The sequence below is a fragment of the Oncorhynchus masou genome, chromosome 15, assembly GCF_036934945.1.
Source record: "Oncorhynchus masou masou isolate Uvic2021 chromosome 15, UVic_Omas_1.1, whole genome shotgun sequence".
NCBI classification, from domain to species: Eukaryota; Metazoa; Chordata; class Actinopteri; order Salmoniformes; family Salmonidae; genus Oncorhynchus; species Oncorhynchus masou.
The window spans coordinates 53,790,445-53,812,807 of NC_088226.1; the positions used below are offsets into that span (position 1 = coordinate 53,790,445).

At 46.1% G+C, this 22,363-nt stretch overlaps 1 protein-coding gene across 9 annotated transcripts in view; it reads right to left on the minus strand.

Moving 5' to 3' along the window:
* LOC135556451 (nuclear factor 1 C-type-like) overlaps positions 1-22,363 on the minus strand; it is a 136,799-nt gene that overhangs the window by 29,570 nt on the left and 84,866 nt on the right. For 6 of the 9 annotated variants that reach the window (XM_064989664.1, XM_064989668.1, XM_064989663.1 and 3 more), the window contains 4 exons: positions 18,076-18,199; positions 5,697-5,821; positions 2,421-2,531; positions 66-310 (listed from right to left, as the gene is read on the minus strand). In XM_064989664.1, the coding sequence (XP_064845736.1) occupies positions 66-310; positions 2,421-2,531; positions 5,697-5,821; positions 18,076-18,199 (605 nt within the window). The remainder of the gene's footprint in view (positions 1-65; positions 311-2,420; positions 2,532-5,696; positions 5,822-18,075; positions 18,200-22,363) is intronic. The other 3 variants (XM_064989666.1, XM_064989665.1, XM_064989667.1) reach the window with 2 other exon arrangements.

Sequence of the window (22,363 nt, forward strand, 5' to 3'; positions counted from 1 at the left end):
CCAACTCTCTCTACTGGGTTCCTATCTAGTATGAGTAATGAGTAGGGGGCATAAGTTTTACTGACCAAATGACCTGACCAGGACAAACTCGGGGCCCTAGTTAGAGTTGTTAGATGGGCTGGACTCACTGGGCTGGGCTGCTGGTTGGACGGGTCACAGGCCAGGGAGACCAGGTCCTTCAGCGGGTCTTGGGAGCTGAGGTGTGGCGGGTAGCGGATGGCGGTGTGGGGGAAGTAGGAGGTGGACTGGGGCAGGATGGAGGTGGTGGGGAAGTGCAAAGATGAGGAAGGGTGCGGACTCCGAGAGATCCCTGCACAGAGAGAGAAAGAGAGGGAGGGAGAAACGAGAGGAATAAATATAGAGAGAAAGAAAGAAAGAGAGAGAGAATATGTCCATAATTATACTTTTTCATGGTCCACAATGATGATACGCTTGAGATAAGTGACATTGAAGATGTGTGCTTTTGCAAAAACAATGAAATGACTCAATCTTTCCGACTCTCCCTTGGTACAGTATCTGTTGCGTGAGCTTACGACATTTTGTATGGCAACTATTATTTATCAGGACCACGCGCTAACATAGCCAATTCGTTTTAACAGCAGCTTTAATTGTTCATGCATCATCCAGCAGACGTTTGGCTGGGGAACGCTGCCTCCTCATAGATTACTCTTCATTGTCTCCACAAATAATTACCTGTCAAAAAGTGTTAACGGGCAGTTCAGTTTTAAAAACGAAGTAATGCATTGTCTACAAGGAAGCTTGTCTTGTTTAAAGCACAAAGCCTGCAGTCAGTACCTACACCAGGATAACCTCAACAGGTACAGACATTTAAAAAAGGCTAACTTTTAGACAATATCTTAACTATGAAGAAGGGTCGATTTTCTGACGTATGAAACATGTCTTTTCTGACGTATGAAACATGTCTTTTCTGATGTATGAAACATGTCTTTTCTGACGTATGAAACATGTCTTTTCTGATGTATGAAACATGTCTTTTCTGACGTGTGAAACATGTCTTTTCTGATGTATGAAACATGTCTTTTCTGATGTATGAAACATGTCTTTTCTGACGTATGAAACATGTCTTTTCTGACTTATGAAACATGTATTTTCTGACATATGAAACATGTATTTTCTGATGTATGAAACGTATTTTCTGATGTATGAAACATGTCTTTTCTGACGTATGAAACATGTCTTTTCTGACGTGTGAAACATGTCTTTTCTGAAGTATGAAACATGTATTTTCTGATGTATGAAACATGTCTTTTCTGATGTATGAAACATGTCTTTTCTGACGTATGAAACATGTCTTTTCTGACTTATGAAACATGTATTTTCTGACATATGAAACATGTATTTTCTGATGTATGAAACATGTCTTTTCTGACGTATGAAACATGTCTTTTCTGACGTATGAAACATGTCTTTTCTGATGTATGAAACATGTCTTTTCTGACGTATGAAACATGTCTTTTCTGATGTATGAAACGTCTTTTCTGACTTATGAAACATGTATTTTCTGACATATGAAACATGTATTTTCTGATATATGAAACATGTCTTTTCTGACGTATGAAACATGTCTTTTCTGATGTATGAAACATGTCTTTTCTGACGTATGAAACATGTCTTTTCTGACGTATGAAACATGTCTTTTCTGATGTATGAAACATGTCTTTTCTGATGTATGAAACATGTCTTTTCTGATGTATGAAACATGTCTTTTCTGACATATGAAACATGTCTTTTCTGACGTATGAAACATGTCTTTTCTGACGTATGAAACATGTCTTTTCTGACGTATGAAACATGTCTTTTCTGACGTATGAAACATGTCTTTTCTGATGTATGAAGCATGTCTTTTCTGACGTATGAAACATGTCTTTTCTGACGTATGAAACATGTCTTTTCTGATGTATGAAACATGTCTTTTCTGATGTATGAAACATGTCTTTTCTGATGTATGAAACATGTCTTTTCTGACATATGAAACATGTCTTTTCTGACGTATGAAACATGTCTTTTCTGACGTATGAAACATGTCTTTTCTGACGTATGAAACATGTCTTTTCTGACGTATGAAACATGTCTTTTCTGATGTATGAAACATGCCTTTTCTGACTTATGAAACGTATTTTCTGATGTATAAAACATGTCTTTTCTGACGTATGAAACATGTCTTTTCTGATGTATGAAACATGTCTTTTCTGATGTATGAAACATGTATTTTCTGACGTATGAAACATGTCTTCTCTGATGTATGAAATGCATTCTCTCTTTTCCGACTGCATTCTTCTCACAATTCACATCCGAGGAGAAGTACGCACGTCAGGCTTGGTAGATTGTGGCAACAGTGACAAGATGTCTCCTGTAAATGTGTGTGGGTGGGTGACATGTGTAAGACTGTGTGTACTGACCACTGTGCACTGCGATGACGGGCCGGTGGTGCTGTGTGAAGCCGAGACGTGGGGAGCTCTCCTGGGGAGACGGGCTGTCCATCTCTGTCTTCTTTACTCCAGGGGACATGCCTGGACACAGAGACAGAGATACACAGAGGGTGTTACTGACGCCACTGCGACTCCCATAATAATAATGACTGTCTGGTGGAAGATATTGAAAAGACCCTACATTTCATTGCCAAGTTCAATCTGCTACTCCACGGCTGTTGTAATGGCAGGAGCTCACCACAGGGTGGCAGGGTGCATTGAGATGACCCAGTCAGTCATTATCAGCTCTGCAGTAAGATGCAGTAAAGCAAATACGCTCCAAACTAACTTCCTCATTGGGACGAAACAATAGGATCAGAAACAAGATTATGTTCTGGTCAGATCTACCTCAAATCAGGTTCGCCTAGGTAGATCACTCACATTCCCAAGAGGCCTGCAGTGCCTGATACCCGAGTTGCTTACATGTGCTAAACAAATGGGTCTCTGTTGCAGTGATATTACTGTCCTACTCCTCCGTGTTTAGTTTGCTATCGCACTCTTGTTGATAACAGAATGTGTGCTAGGAACACTTTCTCCACCCAGCTCGGGCCTGTTTTAGATCAGTCTTAAGATTGCACAGCTCTTTCTTTGTTTCCTTCTTTGGAGTTGCAGAGCATACAGTGTACATGTTGTTGCTGTGCAGTGGAAGAAACAATCTGTCAGTCATGGAGTGATGACTTTGAGGTTTCTCTCTCACACATTATACAGTTATGCCCCTCTAACTCTAATCATTTTCGAAGAAAGAGATGGAGAGAGAGAGCAAGGAGAGAGAGAGAGCAAGGAGAGAGAGAAAGGAGAGAAAGGATAGAGAGAGAGAGAGAGAGAGAAAGAAAGAAAGAGAGAGAGGAGGGGAGGGAGAAAAACAGAAAGAGAGAGAGGCTTATCTGACAGCTTCCCCTTCCCCTGGTCTGCCCCAGCCATCCGCCCCTAGCCCTCTGTCTCAGAGCAGAGTGAGTGAGCAAATCACATCTTTTCGGGAATGTCAGAGGGCAGGGGTGCAGATGAGGTTCAACAAGAGACTTGCTCAGAGGATAAACACGCACGTCCGGCTTAGTGCTGGGGGCTAGGCAGGGGCAGCCATTACAGCACTGATGTTAATTACCTGATCACACTAATCTGACTGATCTCCCAGCTCATTCTCCAACCCACACATCTACCTACTGTATTTGGCACATTACATTTACATTACAATATCTTGAAAATGTATATCTTTTTTAAGAAAGTCTACAGAGTGATGCTGCTGTCCAGAGCCACAACTCTACAGGAGGCCAGGCTTTACCTTCCCAATCCAATCCTCACGCTACAGACTGACGCAAGCTTCCCCTGACCTGGGGGAAGGTGCACAAACATTCCCCTCTCAACCGGTATACCAGTTTCCTCCGACACATTGGTGCGGCTGGCTTCCGGGTTGGATGCGCGCTGTGTTAAGAAGCAGTGCGGCTTGGTTGGGTTGTGTTTCGGAGGAAGCATGGCTTTCAACCTTCGTCTCTCCCGAGCCCGTACGGGAGTTGTAGCAATGAGACAAGATAGTAGCTACTAACAATTGGATACCACGAAATTGGGGAGAAAAAGGGGGTAAAAAAATAAAATAATAATAATTTGGGGGGTGTTCAGTTTGTCCTGTGACACACAAGTGTGTAATGGAGAAAAAAAGTTGTTCATTCCACCTGAGACACCTGCAGGGAGTGCAAGTCACAGCCAGGGTCACCACTGTGCAGTGCCCCTGGAGCAATTAGGGTTAAATGTCTTGTTCAAGGGCACAGCAACAGATGTTTTTCACCTTATCACTTCCGGTATTCGTACCAGCAACCTTTCGGTTACTGGCCCAATGCTCTAACCTCGAGGCTACCAGCCACCCATAAAGAGGAGCTTGTTAGGGCTGTCTAGACAGGAAGAGAGAGAGCACGACATGAGGGCTGGACGAGACTCATACAGGGCCTGTGATGGGGTCGGGCTGGAGGGAGGGGCCGGCTCTGCTCTTCTGACCTCCACAGCTCTGGTTACAGCATCAGCAGCAAGGGGTGCTCTTGGGGCCAGGGGCCCAGCCGGGGCTACTCTGGCTAACAGCACCACAAAGCCCCGGACACACCACTAGGCCTCTTAACAGGCCACTGGACACTATTAGTGTAGTGTAGAGAGTTCAACACAATTAAACAGCATCACCTCGCAGCATTGATTATATGGGAGGCCTATAAACTCCCTTAACAGCACAAACACACAGTGTGTTAAAATGTTTCATGTGTGTGTGTTAAATACTCAGGTAAAGATGGTGATCCTCTTCCCCTTCCTGCTGCTAACCCATGGAGAACCGCCTCATCGCTCATACCAATGATGCTGCCGCACGTGTAGTGCACTTACCAGGCAGGCCCCACTCCCTCAGCACACCTACCTGACGACCTGGCACCGCTCTTACCCACACTCAACCACTGGAGCACACTGTGCATGCTGTAACCTACTCCTCCTCTTTTTACCAGAAGCAGGTCAGTGCTGGTGGGGGAGGACAGCCATACTGTACGATACACATATTGAAAGGCATATTGCCATTTCAATATTTAAAATACTGCATTAAACAATCATCTTGAAACAATTGATTGTATCTAGATGAGAGATACACAGTAGCTTTACTGTTTGCTAGATATCTTTGTTAGGAAAATCATTCCATATGAGCAAACTGGTACGTGAGCCTGAGGTGAGAGGAAAGCAAGAAGATAGCTACTGCGACGTTGCATCTGTGGATACTGCTCCAAGGTACCCTGGTCCACTTGGCTTTTTGTCGACTTTCACAAAAAGTGTTGGTTCATGAATTAATTACGACGTCAGGCTCAATTTGGGAAATTTGAAGCTGCGTATTTCGCGGCCAAGGCTTACTGTGCAGCAGCTCATAACATGATATATTTGTCATTTGCTCTTTTGCACTGTGTCAGTAGCTTTCAAGGTACCTGAAGTGAAAGTATGGCCTGATATTTCAGCTGTTTTCCCACGGTGATTATGAAAGGTATGAATGTTTCTTGATACCCGTAATAAATCAAATGAAAGATGGACACCAGAACTCAGTCACCCTTTGTTATCACTGAAGAGTTGGAGGATAGCCAGTGTCCTCAACATGACAGACTACGTCTGTACTAACTGATGAGCAATAAACACTCTCCTTGGACAAAACTATACAATATCTAAGAGATTGTGTGCATGACCAGAGGGGATGCTGACCTCCTTCCAGGTCTTCCTGCCAGTTGCGGGAGCTGCTAGCCGGGGAGTTGGGAGAGGTGTAGTACTCCCCTCCAGGACTGGTGTCCACATCATCCTCCATGGAGCCCGACTTGTGCCTCTTACTCCTGGATGTCAAACAGAGGGAGAGAGGGAAGAGGAAATAAGGGGAAGGCAATGTGAAACATGGAGAGCTCCTGGTGGAAACTGTGTACAGTGTCTAAAGTTTGTACACTAAAACTACACCCTCTAAAGTCCATTGCACGCAAAATGGAGCTGTGAAGATGAAACCTCATTGAGCAAGCAAACACTGAGTCGAGAGCGCAGAGGTCCCGTGGGCACATCATTTCCGCACGTAGAAATCTTCATTCACGAGCAGTGATTTTTGTTCTGTTTTGTCAAGACTCAGAAGTTACCGAGCTCTCACAAATAAACCACATGCTCACATGGATTTCTCCTCTCACACCCTAAAATCATGCTCTCACAACTGCAATCTTTTGCTATAATTTTATTACAGGTGAAAATTTGAGCCAATGAACATGGTCGTCAGTAGTTAACACTAGGGTTGTTGCGGTGACTGTATTACCGCCACTCTGGCAGTCATGAGTCACGACCGCAGTAAAATTCCATGTGACCGCTGAGTCACGGTAATCTCCTCATATGCACTCTGGACAGAGGGTCGGAGAGCCCATGGCATACAGAGTTTGAGCAGAATATTGGGTCTCCCGAGTGGCGCAGTGGTCTAAGGCACTGCATCGCAGTGCTGAGGTGCCTCTACAGCCTGGGGTGTGTCACAGCCGCCCATGACCGTAATCCCCATAGGGCGGTGCACAATCATCACAATGCCATCCGGGTTAGGGGAGGGTTTGGGCGAGGAGCTTTCCTTGGCTATTGCGCTCTAGCGATTCCTTGTGGCCAGTCAAAACTGTTCGCTGCTCTGGCCCCCCAATGGTGGAACAAACTCCCTCACGACGCCAGGACAGCGGAGTCAATCACCACCTTCCGGAGACACCTGAAACCCCACCTCTTTAAGGAATACCTAGGATAGGATAAAGTAATCCTTCTCACCCCCCCCCCCCTTAAATGATTTAGATGCACTATTGTAAAGTGGCTGTTCCACTGGATGTCATAAGGTGAATTCACCAATTTGTAAGTCGCTCTGGATAAGAGCGTCTGCCAAATGACTTAAATGTAATGTAAATGTGGCGGGACGGGCACTTGCAAGCTGACTCGGTCACCTGTCAAACAGTGTTTCCTCCGACACATTGGTGCGTGTGTTAAGTGTATGTTAAGAAGTGTGTTAAAAAGCAGCGCAGCTTGGTGGATCATGTTTTGGAGGATGCATGTCTTGACCGAGCCCGTTGGGGAGTTGCAGCGATGAGACAAGATCGGAACTACCAACTGGATACCACGAAATTGGTGAGAAAAAATGTCATAAAAATAAATACATTTGAAAATGATTTTTAACATTGTTTTAGCGGAACATCACCTCTCGCACAGCGGGAGCACGCTCCTCAAACACTGGTTGATGCTTGCAGTGAAATAAGTGTTGTTATATTTATTTCTCAGCTACCGTGTGACCGGTAGTCTTTTGCATGACAATAACCAGCTGATAAAATGTAATGCCGACCACAGCCCTAGTTAACACAGCCACAAAGCCATAATTAGCAGAATACTTTGAGATACAGATTTTATTACTTTTAATCTAGCAGCTTTTCTGCAGTTACAATGAGAGAATGACTAACCATCTTTTCTCTCTCCATCCCTTTCTCCATCCAAGCCCACTTTCACAATGCGGTGGTTAAGTTATTCTCTGCTTAGCTGACAGAGATAGGAGATACTCTGTTTCAATGACCTTGGCTCTCCACTATGCACAGCACTCTGGGGATTTCCTAAACATGACTTCTACCCGTAACTTAGTGGTACTGAGAGTTCCTCTAATTGCTTTGACGTTGAATGGAGTCATTGTTGTTAGGACATTTGTCAAGTAGAGAGGATGACATGTTCTTGACTTTGACCATCTGCTGTCTATTTGGTTAGAACAATGGTTCTATACAGAGGATGGCTCTATACTGAATGTGCACAAGCAGTGTAGGTAAGGGATGAAGCTCTCCAGACGAGGGTTGGGCATGGAATGACAGCAGGCTGTTTAATACTGAGCCATACTGACTGGTACAACTTGCCTCAGTCCCACATAGTATGTTATCATTTATTTGGCTAAATTATTATCCATAGTTGCCTCTTTTAAAACAACATTGTGCCTTACACAAACTGGCACATATGTATCCCTCCACAACTCAGGACATACAGTTTGTATCCCTCCACAACTCAGGACATACAGTTTGTATCCCTCCACAACTCAGGACATACAGTTTGTATCCCTCCATAACTCAGGACATACAGTTTGTATCCCTCCACAACTCAGGACATACAGTATGTATCCCTCCACAACTCAGGACATACAGTTTGTATCCCTCCACAACTCAGGACATACAGTTTGTATCCCTCCACAACTCAGGACATACAGTATGTATCCCTCCATAACTCAGGACATATGTATCCCTCCACAACTCAGGACATACAGTTTGTATCCCTCCACAACTCAGGACATACAGTATGTATCCCTCCACAACTCAGGACATACAGTATGTATCCCTCCATAACTCAGGACATACAGTTTGTATCCCTCCACAACTCAGGACATACAGTTTGTATCCCTCCACAACTCAGGACATACAGTATGTATCCCTCCACAACTCAGGACATACAGTTTGTATCCCTCCACAACTCAGGACATACAGTATGTATCCCTCCACAACTCAGGACATACAGTATGTATCCCTCCATAACTCAGGACATATGTATCCCTCCACAACTCAGGACATACAGTTTGTATCCCTCCACAACTCAGGACATATAGTTTGTATCCCTCCACAACTCAGGACATACAGTTTGTATCCCTACACAACTCAGGACATACAGTATGTATCCCTCCACAACTCAGGACATACAGTTTGTATCCCTCCACAACTCAGGACATACAGTTTGTATCCCTCCACAACTCAGGACATACAGTTTGTATCCCTCCACAACTCAGGACATACAGTTTGTATCCCTCCACAACTCAGGACATACAGTATGTATCCCTCCACAACTCAGGACATACAGTTTGTATCCCTCCATAACTCAGGACATACAGTTTGTATCCCTCCACAACTCAGGACATACAGTTTGTATCCCTCCACAACTCAGGACATACAGTTTGTATCCCTCCATAACTCAGGACATACAGTTTGTATCCCTCCACAACTCAGGACATACAGTTTGTATCCCTCCACAACTCAGGACATACAGTTTGTATCCCTCCACAACTCAGGACATATGTATCCCTCCACAACTCAGGACATACAGTTTGTATCCCTCCACAACTCAGGACATATGTATCCCTCCACAACTCAGGACATACAGTATGTATCCCTCCACAACTCAGGACATATGTATCCCTCCACAACTCAGGACATACAGTTTGTATCCCTCCACAACTCAGGACATACAGTTTGTATCCCTCCACAACTCAGGACATACAGTTTGTATCCCTCCACAACTCAGGACATACAGTTTGTATTCCTCCACAACTCAGGACATACAGTTTGTATCCCTCCACAACTCAGGACATACAGTTTGTATCCCTCCACAACTCAGGACATACAGTTTGTATCCCTCCACAACTCAGGACATACAGTTTGTATCCCTCTACAACTCAGGACATACAGTTTGTATCCCTCCATAACTCAGGACATATGTATCCCTCCACAACTCAGGACATACAGTTTGTATCCCTCCACAACTCAGGACATACAGTTTGTATCCCTCCACAACTCAGGACATACAGTTTGTATCCCTCCATAACTCAGGACATACAGTTTGTATCCCTCCATAACTCAGGACATACAGTATGTATCCCTACACAACTCAGCACATACAGTTTGTATCCCTCCACAACTCAGGACATACAGTTTGTATCCCTCCACAACTCAGGAAATACAGTTTGAATCCCTCCACAACTCAGGACATACAGTTTGTATCCTTCCATAACTCAGGACATACAGTTTGTATCCCTCCACAACTCAGGACATACAGTTTGTATCCCTCCATAACTCAGGACATACAGTTTGTATCCCTCCACAACTCAGGACATATGTATCCCTCCACAACTCAGGACATATGCATCCCTCCACAACTCAGGACATATGTATCCCTCCACAACTCAGGACATATGTATCCCTCCACAACTCAGGACATATGTATCCCTCCACAACTCAGGACATACAGTTTGTATCCCTCCACAACTCAGGACATACAGTTTGTATCCCTCCATAACTCAGGACATACAGTTTGTATCCCTCCACAACTCAGGACATACAGTTTGTATCCCTCCACAACTCAGGACATACAGTTTGTATCCCTCCACAACTCAGGACATACAGTATGTATCCCTCCACAACTCAGGACATACAGTTTGTATCCCTCCATAACTCAGGACATACAGTTTGTATCCCTCCACAACTCAGGACATACAGTTTGTATCCCTCCACAACTCAGGACATATGTATCCCTCCACAACTCAGGACATACAGTTTGTATCCCTCCACAACTCAGGACATATGTATCCCTCCACAACTCAGGACATACAGTATGTATCCCTCCACAACTCCGGACATACAGTTTGTATCCCTCCATAACTCAGGACATACAGTATGTATCCCTCCACAACTCAGGACATACAGTTTGTATCCCTCCATAACTCAGGACATACAGTATGTATCCCTCCACAACTCAGGACATACAGTTTGTATCCCTCCACAACTCAGGACATACAGTATGTATCCCTCCACAACTCAGGACATACAGTTTGTATCCCTCCATAACTCAGGACATACAGTTTGTATCCCTCCACAACTCAGGACATACAGTTTGTATCCCTCCACAACTCAGGACATATGTATCCCTCCACAACTCAGGACATACAGTTTGTATCCCTCCACAACTCAGGACATATGTATCCCTCCACAACTCAGGACATACAGTATGTATCCCTCCACAACTCAGGACATACAGTTTGTATCCCTCCATAACTCAGGACATATGTATCCCTCCACAACTCAGGACATACAGTATGTATCCCTCCACAACTCAGGACATATGTATCCCTCCACAACTCAGGACATACAGTATGTATCCCTCCACAACTCAGGACATACAGTTTGTATCCCTCCATAACTCAGGACATACAGTTTGTATCCCTCCACAACTCAGGACATACAGTTTGTATCCCTCCACAACTCAGGACATACAGTTTGTATCCCTCCACAACTCAGGACATACAGTATGTATCCCTCCACAACTCAGGACATACAGTATGTATCCCTCCACAACTCAGGACATACAGTTTGTATCCCTCCATAACTCAGGACATATGTATCCCTCCACAACTCAGGACATACAGTTTGTATCCCTCCACAACTCAGGACATATGTATCCCTCCACAACTCAGGACATACAGTTTGTATCCCTCCACAACTCAGGACATACAGTTTGTATCCCTCCACAACTCAGGACATACAGTTTGTATCCCTCCACAACTCAGGACATATGTATCCCTCCACAACTCAGGACATACAGTTTGTATCCCTCCACAACTCAGGACATATGTATCCCTCCACAACTCAGGACATACAGTTTGTATCCCTCCACAACTCAGGACATACAGTTTGTATCCCTCCACAACTCAGGACATACAGTTTGTATCCCTCCACAACTCAGGACATATGTATCCCTCCACAACTCAGGACATACAGTTTGTATCCCTCCACAACTCAGGACATACAGTTTGTATCCCTCCACAACTCAGGACATATGTATCCCTCCACAACTCAGGACATACAGTTTGTATCCCTCCACAACTCAGGACATACAGTTTGTATCCCTCCATAACTCAGGACATATGTATCCCTCCACAACTCAGGACATACAGTTTGTATCCCTCCACAACTCAGGACATACAGTTTGTATCCCTCCACAACTCAGGACATACAGTTTGTATCCCTCCACAACTCAGGACATACAGTTTGTATCCCTCCACAACTCAGGACATACAGTTTGTATCCCTCCACAACTCAGGACATACAGTATGTATCCCTCCACAACTCAGGACATACAGTTTGTATCCCTCCACAACTCAGGACATACAGTTTGTATCCCTCCACAACTCAGGACATACAGTTTGTATCCCTCCACAACTCAGGACATACAGTTTGTATCCCTCCACAACTCAGGACATACAGTTTGTATCCCTCTACAACTCAGGACATACAGTTTGTATCCCTCCATAACTCAGGACATATGTATCCCTCCACAACTCAGGACATACAGTTTGTATCCCTCCACAACTCAGGACATACAGTTTGTATCCCTCCACAACTCAGGACATACAGTTTGTATCCCTCCATAACTCAGGACATACAGTTTGTATCCCTCCATAACTCAGGACATACAGTTTGAATCCCTACACAACTCAGCACATACAGTTTGTATCCCTCCACAACTCAGGACATACAGTTTGTATCCCTCCACAACTCAGGAAATACAGTTTGTATCCCTCCACAACTCAGGACATACAGTTTGTATCCCTCCATAACTCAGGACATACAGTTTGTATCCCTCCACAACTCAGGACATACAGTTTGTATCCCTCCATAACTCAGGACATACAGTTTGTATCCCTCCACAACTCAGGACATATTTATCCCTCCACAACTCAGGACATATGCATCCCTCCACAACTCAGGACATATGTATCCCTCCACAACTCAGGACATATGTATCCCTCCACAACTCAGGACATATGTATCCCTCCACAACTCAGGACATACAGTTTGTATCCCTCCACAACTCAGGACATACAGTTTGTATCCCTCCACAACTCAGGACATATGTATCCCTCCACAACTCAGGACATACAGTTTGTATCCCTCCACAACTCAGGACATATAGTTTGTATCCCTCCACAACTCAGGACATATGTATCCCTCCACAACTCAGGACATATAGTTTGTATCCCTCCACAACTCAGGACATACAGTTTGTATCCCTCCACAACTCAGGACATATGTATCCCTCCACAACTCAGGACATATGTATCCCTCCACAACTCAGGACATACAGTTTGTATCCCTCCACAACTCAGGACATACAGTTTGTATCCCTCCATAACTCAGGACATACAGTTTGTATCCCTCCATAACTCAGGACATATGTATCCCTCCACAACTCAGGACATACAGTTTGTATCCCTCCACAACTCAGGACATACAGTTTGTATCCCTCCACAACTCAGGACATACAGTTTGTATCCCTCCACAACTCAGGACATATGTATCCCTCCACAACTCAGGACATATGTATCCCTCCACAACTCAGGACATATGTATCCCTCCACAACTCAGGACATATGTATCCCTCCACAACTCAGGACATATGTATCCCTCCACCTTCCACAGTGGAGTCCTGACCAGGGGCATCAAACTCCAATGTCTATGTATCCGTTGTGCTGGCATAGTAACTGGACCAGTGGGAGGAGGTGATGTGTCCCATCTCAAAAATGTCCTTCATCTTGGATCCTGCTAAACACACACCTAGTCTTGCTCTCTGTGTATGGTTGTTGTGCGTGAGAGTAATGGGTCTGTATATGCAAGTGTAGTGTGTAGTGTAGGATATACAGTATGTGTTGTGTATATGAGTCTACAGTACTATGAGTCTGTATACACCTTGCATTACAGGCCCGTGTATTGTTTGCATACACTTTTCTTGCGTGTGATTTAGTGCAGTGTTTTGTTATCTCCCTCCCCTCTCTCTCGTCTGCTCAGATATGTGGTGCTCTCCAGACCAGTGGTTCTAGGCAGGGATGGACTACACTGGTCGTCTGAGCTGGCCCCTCTACTCTGCACTCAGGGATGTCCAGTGCCCATGCATTGACTCGGTTAGTTCCCCCCCACACACACACTGTTAAACACCTAGACACAACTGAGATGTTTGTGTAAATCATGCATTGATGTCACCTGAATAAAAATTCAAGCTACAGGATTTTAAGTTGGGATTCAGCCCTTCGACTCCATACTAAATCTACTTCAATCCTCTGTATCTTTCTGTCTTCTCTTCAGATTGTGCTGATGCCCCACTGTAAGAACCTGGAGATCTTCACTGGTTCTGAGGGAGGGGACGTGGCCACCAACAGTGCCTGGGACACGTTCCAGCGTTACCGCTGTCTGGAGAACAGCCAGAGCTTGGTCAAGACCTTCTCCAACTCCATCTAGCCTATCAGCTGCACCAAGGAGCTAGAGGTATGGCACCTTAAACATACCTGTACGCTCATCTATCTGTTTCTTAACTAAAGTTCTAAAGAAGGTTTCTTGTTCATCAATAACACTGACGAAGGGCCTGGATTTGTACGCCTCTGCTCAAATCAAATCAAATTGTATTGGTCACATACACATATTTAGAGGATGTTATTGTGTGTGTAGCGAAATGCTTGTGTTCCTAACTCCAACAGTGCAGTAGTATCTAACAATTCACAACAATACACACACATTTAAAAGAATGGAATTAAAAAATATATAATTATTAAGACGAGCAATGTTTGAGTGGCATTGACTAAAATACAGTAGAATACAGAATTTACATATAAGATGAGTAAAACAGTATGCAAACATTAAAGTGATTAGCCTAGTGGTTAGCGCAACCAAAAGGTTGCTGGATCGAATCCCTGAGCTGATAAGGTAAAAATCTGTTGTACTGCCCGTGAGCAAGGCAGTTAACCCACTGTTCCCCGGGAGCCGTGGATGTTGAGTAAGGCAGCTTCCCGCACCGCTCTGGTTCAGAGGTGTTGGTTTAAATGTGGAAGATACATTTCAGTTGATGGCATTCAGTTGTACAACTGACTAGGTTTCCCCTTTCCCTAGTGTTCCATTTAAAGTGACCAGTGATTCCATGTCTATGTACATAGGGCAGCAGCCTCTAAGGTGTAGGATTGAGTTACTGGGTGGTAGCTGGCTAGTGATGACTATTTAACAGTCTGATGGCCTTGAGATTGAAGCGGTTTTTAAGACTCTCGGTCCCAGCTTTGATGCACCAGTACTGACCTCGCCTTCTGGATGATAGCGGGGTGAACAGGCCGTGGCTCGGGTGGTTGATGTCCTTGATGATCTTCCTGTGACATCGGGCGGCTGTAGGTGTCCTGGAGGGCAGGCAGTGTGCCTCTGGTGATGCACTGGGCAGACTGCACCACCCTCCAGTGGTTTTGGGCGGTGAAGTTGCCGTATCAGGCGGTTATACAGCCCAATTTTGCATCTGTAAAAGTTTGTGAGGGTCTTAGGGGCCAAGACAAATTTCTTCAGCCTCCTGGGGTTGAATAGGCGCTGTTGTGCCTTCTTCACCACACTGTCTGTGTGGGTGGACCATTTCAGTTTGTCAGTACCCCGAGGAACTTGCAGCTCTTCACCTTTCCACTGTGGTCCCGTCGAGGTGGATAGCGGCGTGCTCCCACATAGTGACGTCTGACATTCCATATTGAGGGAAACATGCCACTGATCTGTGCTATTTCATCTTTCCTCGATTCCTTGCATCCTTTTTACGTGCCTCCTTCTAAAACACCATCAGAGGAGAGGACCCTAGGTTCCTCGCCTCAGACCTCCAATCGGTTTTGAGAAACATTTGAGTAGAGAGGAAGTGAGGAGTTAAGCTGAGAATCTTTGGGACAGAGCTCATGTCATTGTTTTAGGTGAAATCTGACCTTGAATGATACATTTTATCGGTTTGCAGCACATATATCTTTGTTCTACTTGTGCTCTTTCCCCAGATGGCTCTGAATTGCTGATTACATCTGATCTGAGACTCCCTATGCAATTTGACTCCTGTATTACTGCCTGTACTCAATACAACTTCCAATGCCAAATTGAAATAATTTGATAGACAATGGTAGTTCCCAATCAGACAATTACTATAAAACTAATTTGTTTTCCTCAATTAAATGTTTGGTGAATGCATGCCGTTGCTTTGTCCTCAGTCCTCCTTTGAATGCTGTGTGTATCCTGATGACATGTAAACCTGGGTTTAGCTGGTTAATGAAATTAGTTTACATTCTATTATTTGGCACTAGTTCTGTTCTGTTAATGTAGCATGTTCTGCCCCCTGAAATCCAATTGAGAAAAACATTTGAATTGAAACCCAAAGGTTCCAAGACCTGAGCAATTTGAGAGTGAGAACTTGACAAAGACCGATGACTATTGTTAGAGGACAATTTCATGGTTTCACATTTATTTTGTACACGTTTGAACCATGTTTCTTTGCTTACAGTTCCATATTTTTTGATTCAGACATTTTCCTTTTAGATCTGCGGCAATGATGTTCTGCTCGCTCAAAGTAACACCTGCAAGCTCTCCACTGGCCTGTCCGCTTGTGGGCACATCCTCTGCTCTCTCCACTGGCCTGTCCGCTTGTGGGCACATCCTCTGCTCTCTCCACTGGCCTGTCCGCTTGTGGGCACATCCTCTGCTCTCTCCACTGGCCTGTCCGCTTGTGGGCACATCCTCTGCTCTCTCCACTGGCCTGTCCGCTTGTGGGCACATCCTCTGCTCTCTCCACTGGCCTGTCCGCTTGTGGGCACATCCTCTGCTCTCTCCACTGGCCTGTCCGCTTGTGGGCACATCCTCTGCTCTCTCCACTGGCCTGTCCGCTCGCGGGCACATCCTCTGCTCTCTCCACTGGCCTGTCCGCTTGTGGGCACATCCTCTGCTCTCTCCACTGGCCTGTCCGCTTGTGGGCACATCCTCTGCTCTCTCCACTGGCCTGTCCGCTCGCGGGCACATCCTCTGCTCTCTCCACTGGCCTGTCCGCTCACGGGCCCATCCTCTGCTCTCTCCACTGGCCTGTCCGCTCGCGGGCACATCCTCTGCTCTCTCCACTGGCCTGTCCGCTTGCGGGCACATCCTCTGCTCTCTCCACTGGCCTGTCCGCTTGCGGGCACATCCTCTGCTCTCTCCACTGGCCTGTCCACTCGCGGGCACATCCTCTGCTCTCTCCACTGGCGGGCACATCCTCTGCTCTCTCCACTGGCGGGCACATCCTCTGCTCTCTCCACTGGCCTGTCCGCTCGCGGGCACATCCTCTGCTCTCTCCACTGACCTGTCAGCTCGCGGGCCCATCCTCTGCTCTCTCCACTGGCCTGTCCGCTCGCGGGCACATCCTCTGCTCTCTCCACTGACCTGTCAGCTCGCGGGCACATCCTCTGCTCTCTCCACTGGCCTGTCCGCTCGCGGGCACATCCTCTGCTCTCTCCACTGGCCTGTCAGTTCGCGGGCACATCCTCTGCTCTCTCCACTGGCGGGCACATCCTCTGCTCTCTCCACTGGCCTGTCCGCTCGCAGGCCCATCCTCTGCTCTCTCCACTGACCTGTCCGCTCGCGGGCGCATCCTCTGCTCTCTCCACTGACCTGTCCGCTCGCGGGCCCATCCTCTGCTCTCTCCACTGACCTGTCCCCTCGCGGGCGCATACTCTGCTCTCTCCACTGGCCTGTCCGCTCGCGGGCCCATACTCTGCTCTCTCCACTGGCCTGTCAGCTTGCGGTTCGCATCCTCTGCTCTCTTCACTGGCCTGTCCGCTCGCGGGTGCATCCTCTGCGCTCTTGATTAAACGTTTGCTCGCCAAATGATGTTTAATATTACTCGACATCGTCATTTCGTGCACAATGGACTGTAGAGGCTGATTTGACGCGATAGCACGCACGCACGCACACACGCACACACACATAGTATACAAGTGGGTCAAAAACAGCAACCTGAAGATGACCGGTAGAAAACTGAGTAGCTCCACGACCCTCAGGTAAACCAGTTCATTTACAGTCTCATTTTGTCCCAGCTTTACTTGCCTTTTACAGTGACAAATTACACAATAAATCACTGCTGGTGTTTTGGCAGTGGTGTACACGTCCAGATAAATCACAGTCTGTGGTCACCTGAGGAACAGCCATTGTTCTTTTAGTTAATGTGTTGTGCTTTCAGCAAAAGGACACTGCTCTCTGTGCACCCATGAAAAGAAACCAGTCTTCCTCTCAAGTGGTGGCACATCCAGCCGCTCATTTAGGCAAGGCTCATGTTAACCTGGAATGTATTTGAACAATCTGAATGTGAGTGTATTCACAGGGTCGAGTAATATCAACATTAATTCAAGAAGTGTACGGTGCCGCGGGTTTGTGCCTTTGTAGTGTATGCAGTTTGTTCATTTCCAGTCTAGATTGTGTGCATGTGTGTGTTTGGGGCAGGTACTGACCCGCTGGAGGAGGTACTAGGCAGGGTTCTCCTCATGCCCACCCCTGAGGGGTTGAGGTCGTAGGCCAGGTGCCCCTGCAGCTCCCCCAGGGAGAAGTTAGGGCCTGCCCCGGTCACCACCGGAGCTGCATGCAACAAACACACAGAGGGGACAGGTCAGTCAGGGGAGGAACATGTCACACACTGTACATTACTGTCAATTAAACATGCAATTATCCATGGAATCATACTCAAACATCTGCATAGAGGACAAGTAGCACCATCCTCAAGCTCACTCATACATCGCCGCTGAAGAATTGTGCCGCTGTGTGAGCAAAGATATTGTGTTGTATCTGTGTGCCTTTCTCTGTAACAGCTCCAAAGAGTGGACAATCCCAGCTGCAGTCTACTACCATACTTCAACGCTCAGGACAAGAGCAGGAGAATGTGGAATTATGGGTCTGGGGCTGTGTGGCCATCTATCAGCCTTTACCCCATTTCCCGTCTCAGGTTTCCACTAATGTACTTTATATATCCATGTGCATTAATGGCTGCCTGCTGCTGTGCTGTGGTCTGGCTGGAGTGGACAGAGATGTTGTTGCACTATACTACACTAGTATGTACTGTATTGTACCGAGCAGTGGGGCGACACAGTGAGCTCGGAGAACAATGGCCCATTTGTTAGGGCAGGTATGCTTATTAACAGTGGGATGGCGTCACTACAGATCCCTCGGCGATCAATCTCTCCCTGACTACACACTGTACCGAGACGCTGGAGAACACAACACAAAAGGAGGATTCATGGATCTCCAGTGTAGCAGTTCCCTCACGTGCACCTTACAGGAACCTCAGGCCAAAGAAGAGTAGCCAGGGAGGGAACTGAACACGGGCAGGGGTGGTTGAAAGCATAGAAATTGAATTATTAGAACAGGAATCCCCATTTATGTGAGGGATTCTATTTCTATAGTTGAGCTGGATAGCCGTGGTGATGTAAACAAGCTCAGTAATTACAACACATTCTGCTCTGTTTAATTACACTGGTAAAGTAGGTCAGTGGAGAATTCACCCTCTCTAAAAGGCAGCTAATGTCTCCTAGGATATGCATCCCACATGAGGCCTGGGTAAATAAAGTGGAGTGCACTTAAAAGTAACCGATTAGTTAAATAAGCTAATTATGTAGTCTAAAATCTAAATCAATGCCTTGGGGGCAAAACACGAGCATCAATATTAGCGTAAATACATAATACAAGTGTTGTGGAGTTTGTGACATGAAAACCAAATGTGAATGTGACACATAAACAGAGGTGCAGGTGATAGTTCTTATAGCATAGCGCCATGGGCAGCTGAGGATTTGGGGAGTCGGGGGGTGAATCTGAACTAGCAGTCTTTTTCCCAGGAGAGGCCAGCTGGCAGGTGGTTAGATGAAGCCTTTAACTTCTACATTGATTCCAATTAGTCAGTCAAAATGCCACATGGAAAACAGAGAGCCAGTTTGACAGGTGTAATGTGAAAACAGAGTGTCACGGTCGTCATTAGGAGGAGACCAAGGCGCAGCGTGATAAGTGTACATTCTAATTTATTAAACTAATGCAACACTGATCAAAACAAACCGTGAAGCAAAATGACTAGTGCAAACAGGCAACTGAACAGAATAATAACCCACAAAACCAAAATGGAAAATGGCAACCTAAATAGGATCCCCAATCAGAGACAACGATAAACAGCTGCCTCTGATTGGGAACCAATTCAGGCCCCCATAGACCTACATTACCTAGACATACTAAAACCCCATAGAATTACAAAAACCCTAGACAGGACAAAAACACCTAGACATACAAAAACTAAACCAACCACCTGTGTCACACCCTGACCTAACCAAAATAATAAAGAAAACAAAGATAACTAAGGTCAGGGCGTGACACAGAGAGCCAGTTTGACAGGTGTAATGTGAAATGTGTTCCCTATGCATCATAATAACTCACTCATTTAGTTTAGATAATTATAGCTACAGCATTCTACATCAGCTGTGTGTGTGTGTGTGTGTGTGTGTGTGTGTGTGTGTGTGTGTGTGTGTGTGTGTGTGTGTGTGTGTGTGTGTGTGTGTGTGTGTGTGTGTCTGTGTGTGTCTGTGTGTGTGTCTGTGTGTGTGTGTGTGTGTGTGTGTGTGTGTGTGTGTGTGTGTGTGTGTGTGTGTGTGTGTGTGTGTGTGTGTGTGTGTGTGTGTGTGTGTGTGTGTGTGTGTGTGTATGTGTGTGTGTGTGTGTGAGGTGTTATCAGCTTTCTGTTCCCTCAAGATCAAAAAGTAGACTGAGGTAAGAACAAGGCTGACAAGTCCATCTGCGGCAGCAGCCGGGGGAAATCCCTTCTGGTTTTAGTCCTGGCCAAGGTGATGCTACACAGGCTGGTGAAAAACATCACAGAGGAACTGCTGCCAGAGTCACAATGCAGCTTCAAAAAGAACAGGAGACGGTCGACATGATATTCACAGCACAGCAACTCCAGGACAGGTACCGAGAACAACATCAGGACCTTTTCATGACCTTTGTCGACCTCTCCAAGGCCTTCGACACTGTGAGCAGGGAACTACTATGGGGCATTCTACTTAAATTTGGCTGTCCAGACAAATTTGTCAACATCCTTGTCCAGTTCTATGATGGCATGATGGCATAAGAGGGCAGGAGTCAGTGCCCTTTGGAGTAAGCATCAGTGTGAGACAGGGCTGTGTGCTGGCACCTGTCCTCTTTAACACCTTCCTCCTATGTGTCACCCAGCTTCTCCACAAGGAGCTTGAGGACAGCAGCAGGAATGCGGTGGACTTCAGGATGGATGGAAACCTATTCAACATCAGGAGGCTCCAAGCCACCACCAAGGCTCCGGCTGATGACTGTGCCCTTGTGATCCACACTCTGGAAGACGTTTAGTCCGTCCTTGTAATGGCTGTGAGGGTCTGTAGCAGGATGGGACTGTCTATCAACACCACCAAGACAGAGGTGGTCTGTCAATGGAGATCCGGCCCTCCACCCACCTTGCCTGTCTTCACCACTGAACATAAATCACTGACAATAGTGACAACAATCCTTGGTATCAGACGGATGCAGCTACTGACCACACTGGACTGGCCTGAGGCTGCAGGGGAACTCACTGCTCTGGACTGTGCTGACCACTCTGTCTCTCATTCCATGTACCACAATGCTGCCGTTGGCGAGAACATTCTCACCTTTACTGTTAAGGCAAGGCTGCAAGTTACGTATACCAACACAATATAATCTAGCACTCTGGTACCCATTTTGTCTTCTACATAAGTCACATCTAATGCCCATGTTGTGAATGGCTTCTGTTCATACAAGGATTTGTACATTGCTAGACATGACTGTCTTATTGACCTGATCGCCAGCGAGGTGAGACGTCTCACCAACAGCACACATGCAGAAACATTCTTGTGTAAAGGGAAGCTGGTTTGATGTTCATGTGTTTTCCTGTGTGCCAAATACGGCAGATATTGTTGTTGTGGGGGGAGGAAAGAAAGAGGTGCTCATTTTGGAAGTGGTCTGCTCATTTTACGGCTACATGGAGCAGGCCTTTGCCGAGAAGCTGCGGAAGTATCCGCCTCTCGCGGCACTCTTGGCCAGCCTCGGGTGGAGGTACAAGAAGGCGGTGCTGATATTTGGCAGTCTTGGACAGCCTCGGGTGGAGGTACAAGAAGGCGGTGCTGATATTTGGCAGTCTTGGACAGCCTCGGGTGGAGGTACAAGAAGGCGGTGCTGATATTTGGCAGTCTTGGACAGCCTCGGGTGGAGGTACAAGAAGGCGGTGCTGATATTTGGCAGTCTTGGCCACGTACACAGGCCTGCAGTGCGTGGTCTCCAGATGGTGGGCCTGACAAAAACTAGGGCAAAGCAATTGGCTATGTACTACTCTGTTTCAGTTGTCGTGGGCAGCCGAGCTGTTTGGAGAAGGATTTGCTTCCTGTACCTTTTGAGTGCCATGAATACAGGGACCTTTGAAATGTTTGGATCCTTTTTTTTGTAGTGGATTCAAATAAAGTATTTCAAATCGGTGTGTGAGTGAATGTACGCTCATCAGAGCTTGTCGTTCATACTGAAGAGCATTTATTTTGAATGAAAGATGAAGACCCTTCGGAGAAAGGCATTATCACTGTGGAAACCGAAAGCGTGATCAATTGCATATGACAGATGGGTGAGCTTCACTCCCTTCAGCTCCCTTCACTTGCACTGCCTTTCAAACCTGATTAAACTCCAATTCTAAACATAATGAAATAACGTATGTAAATGATGACTCAGATTGGAGGG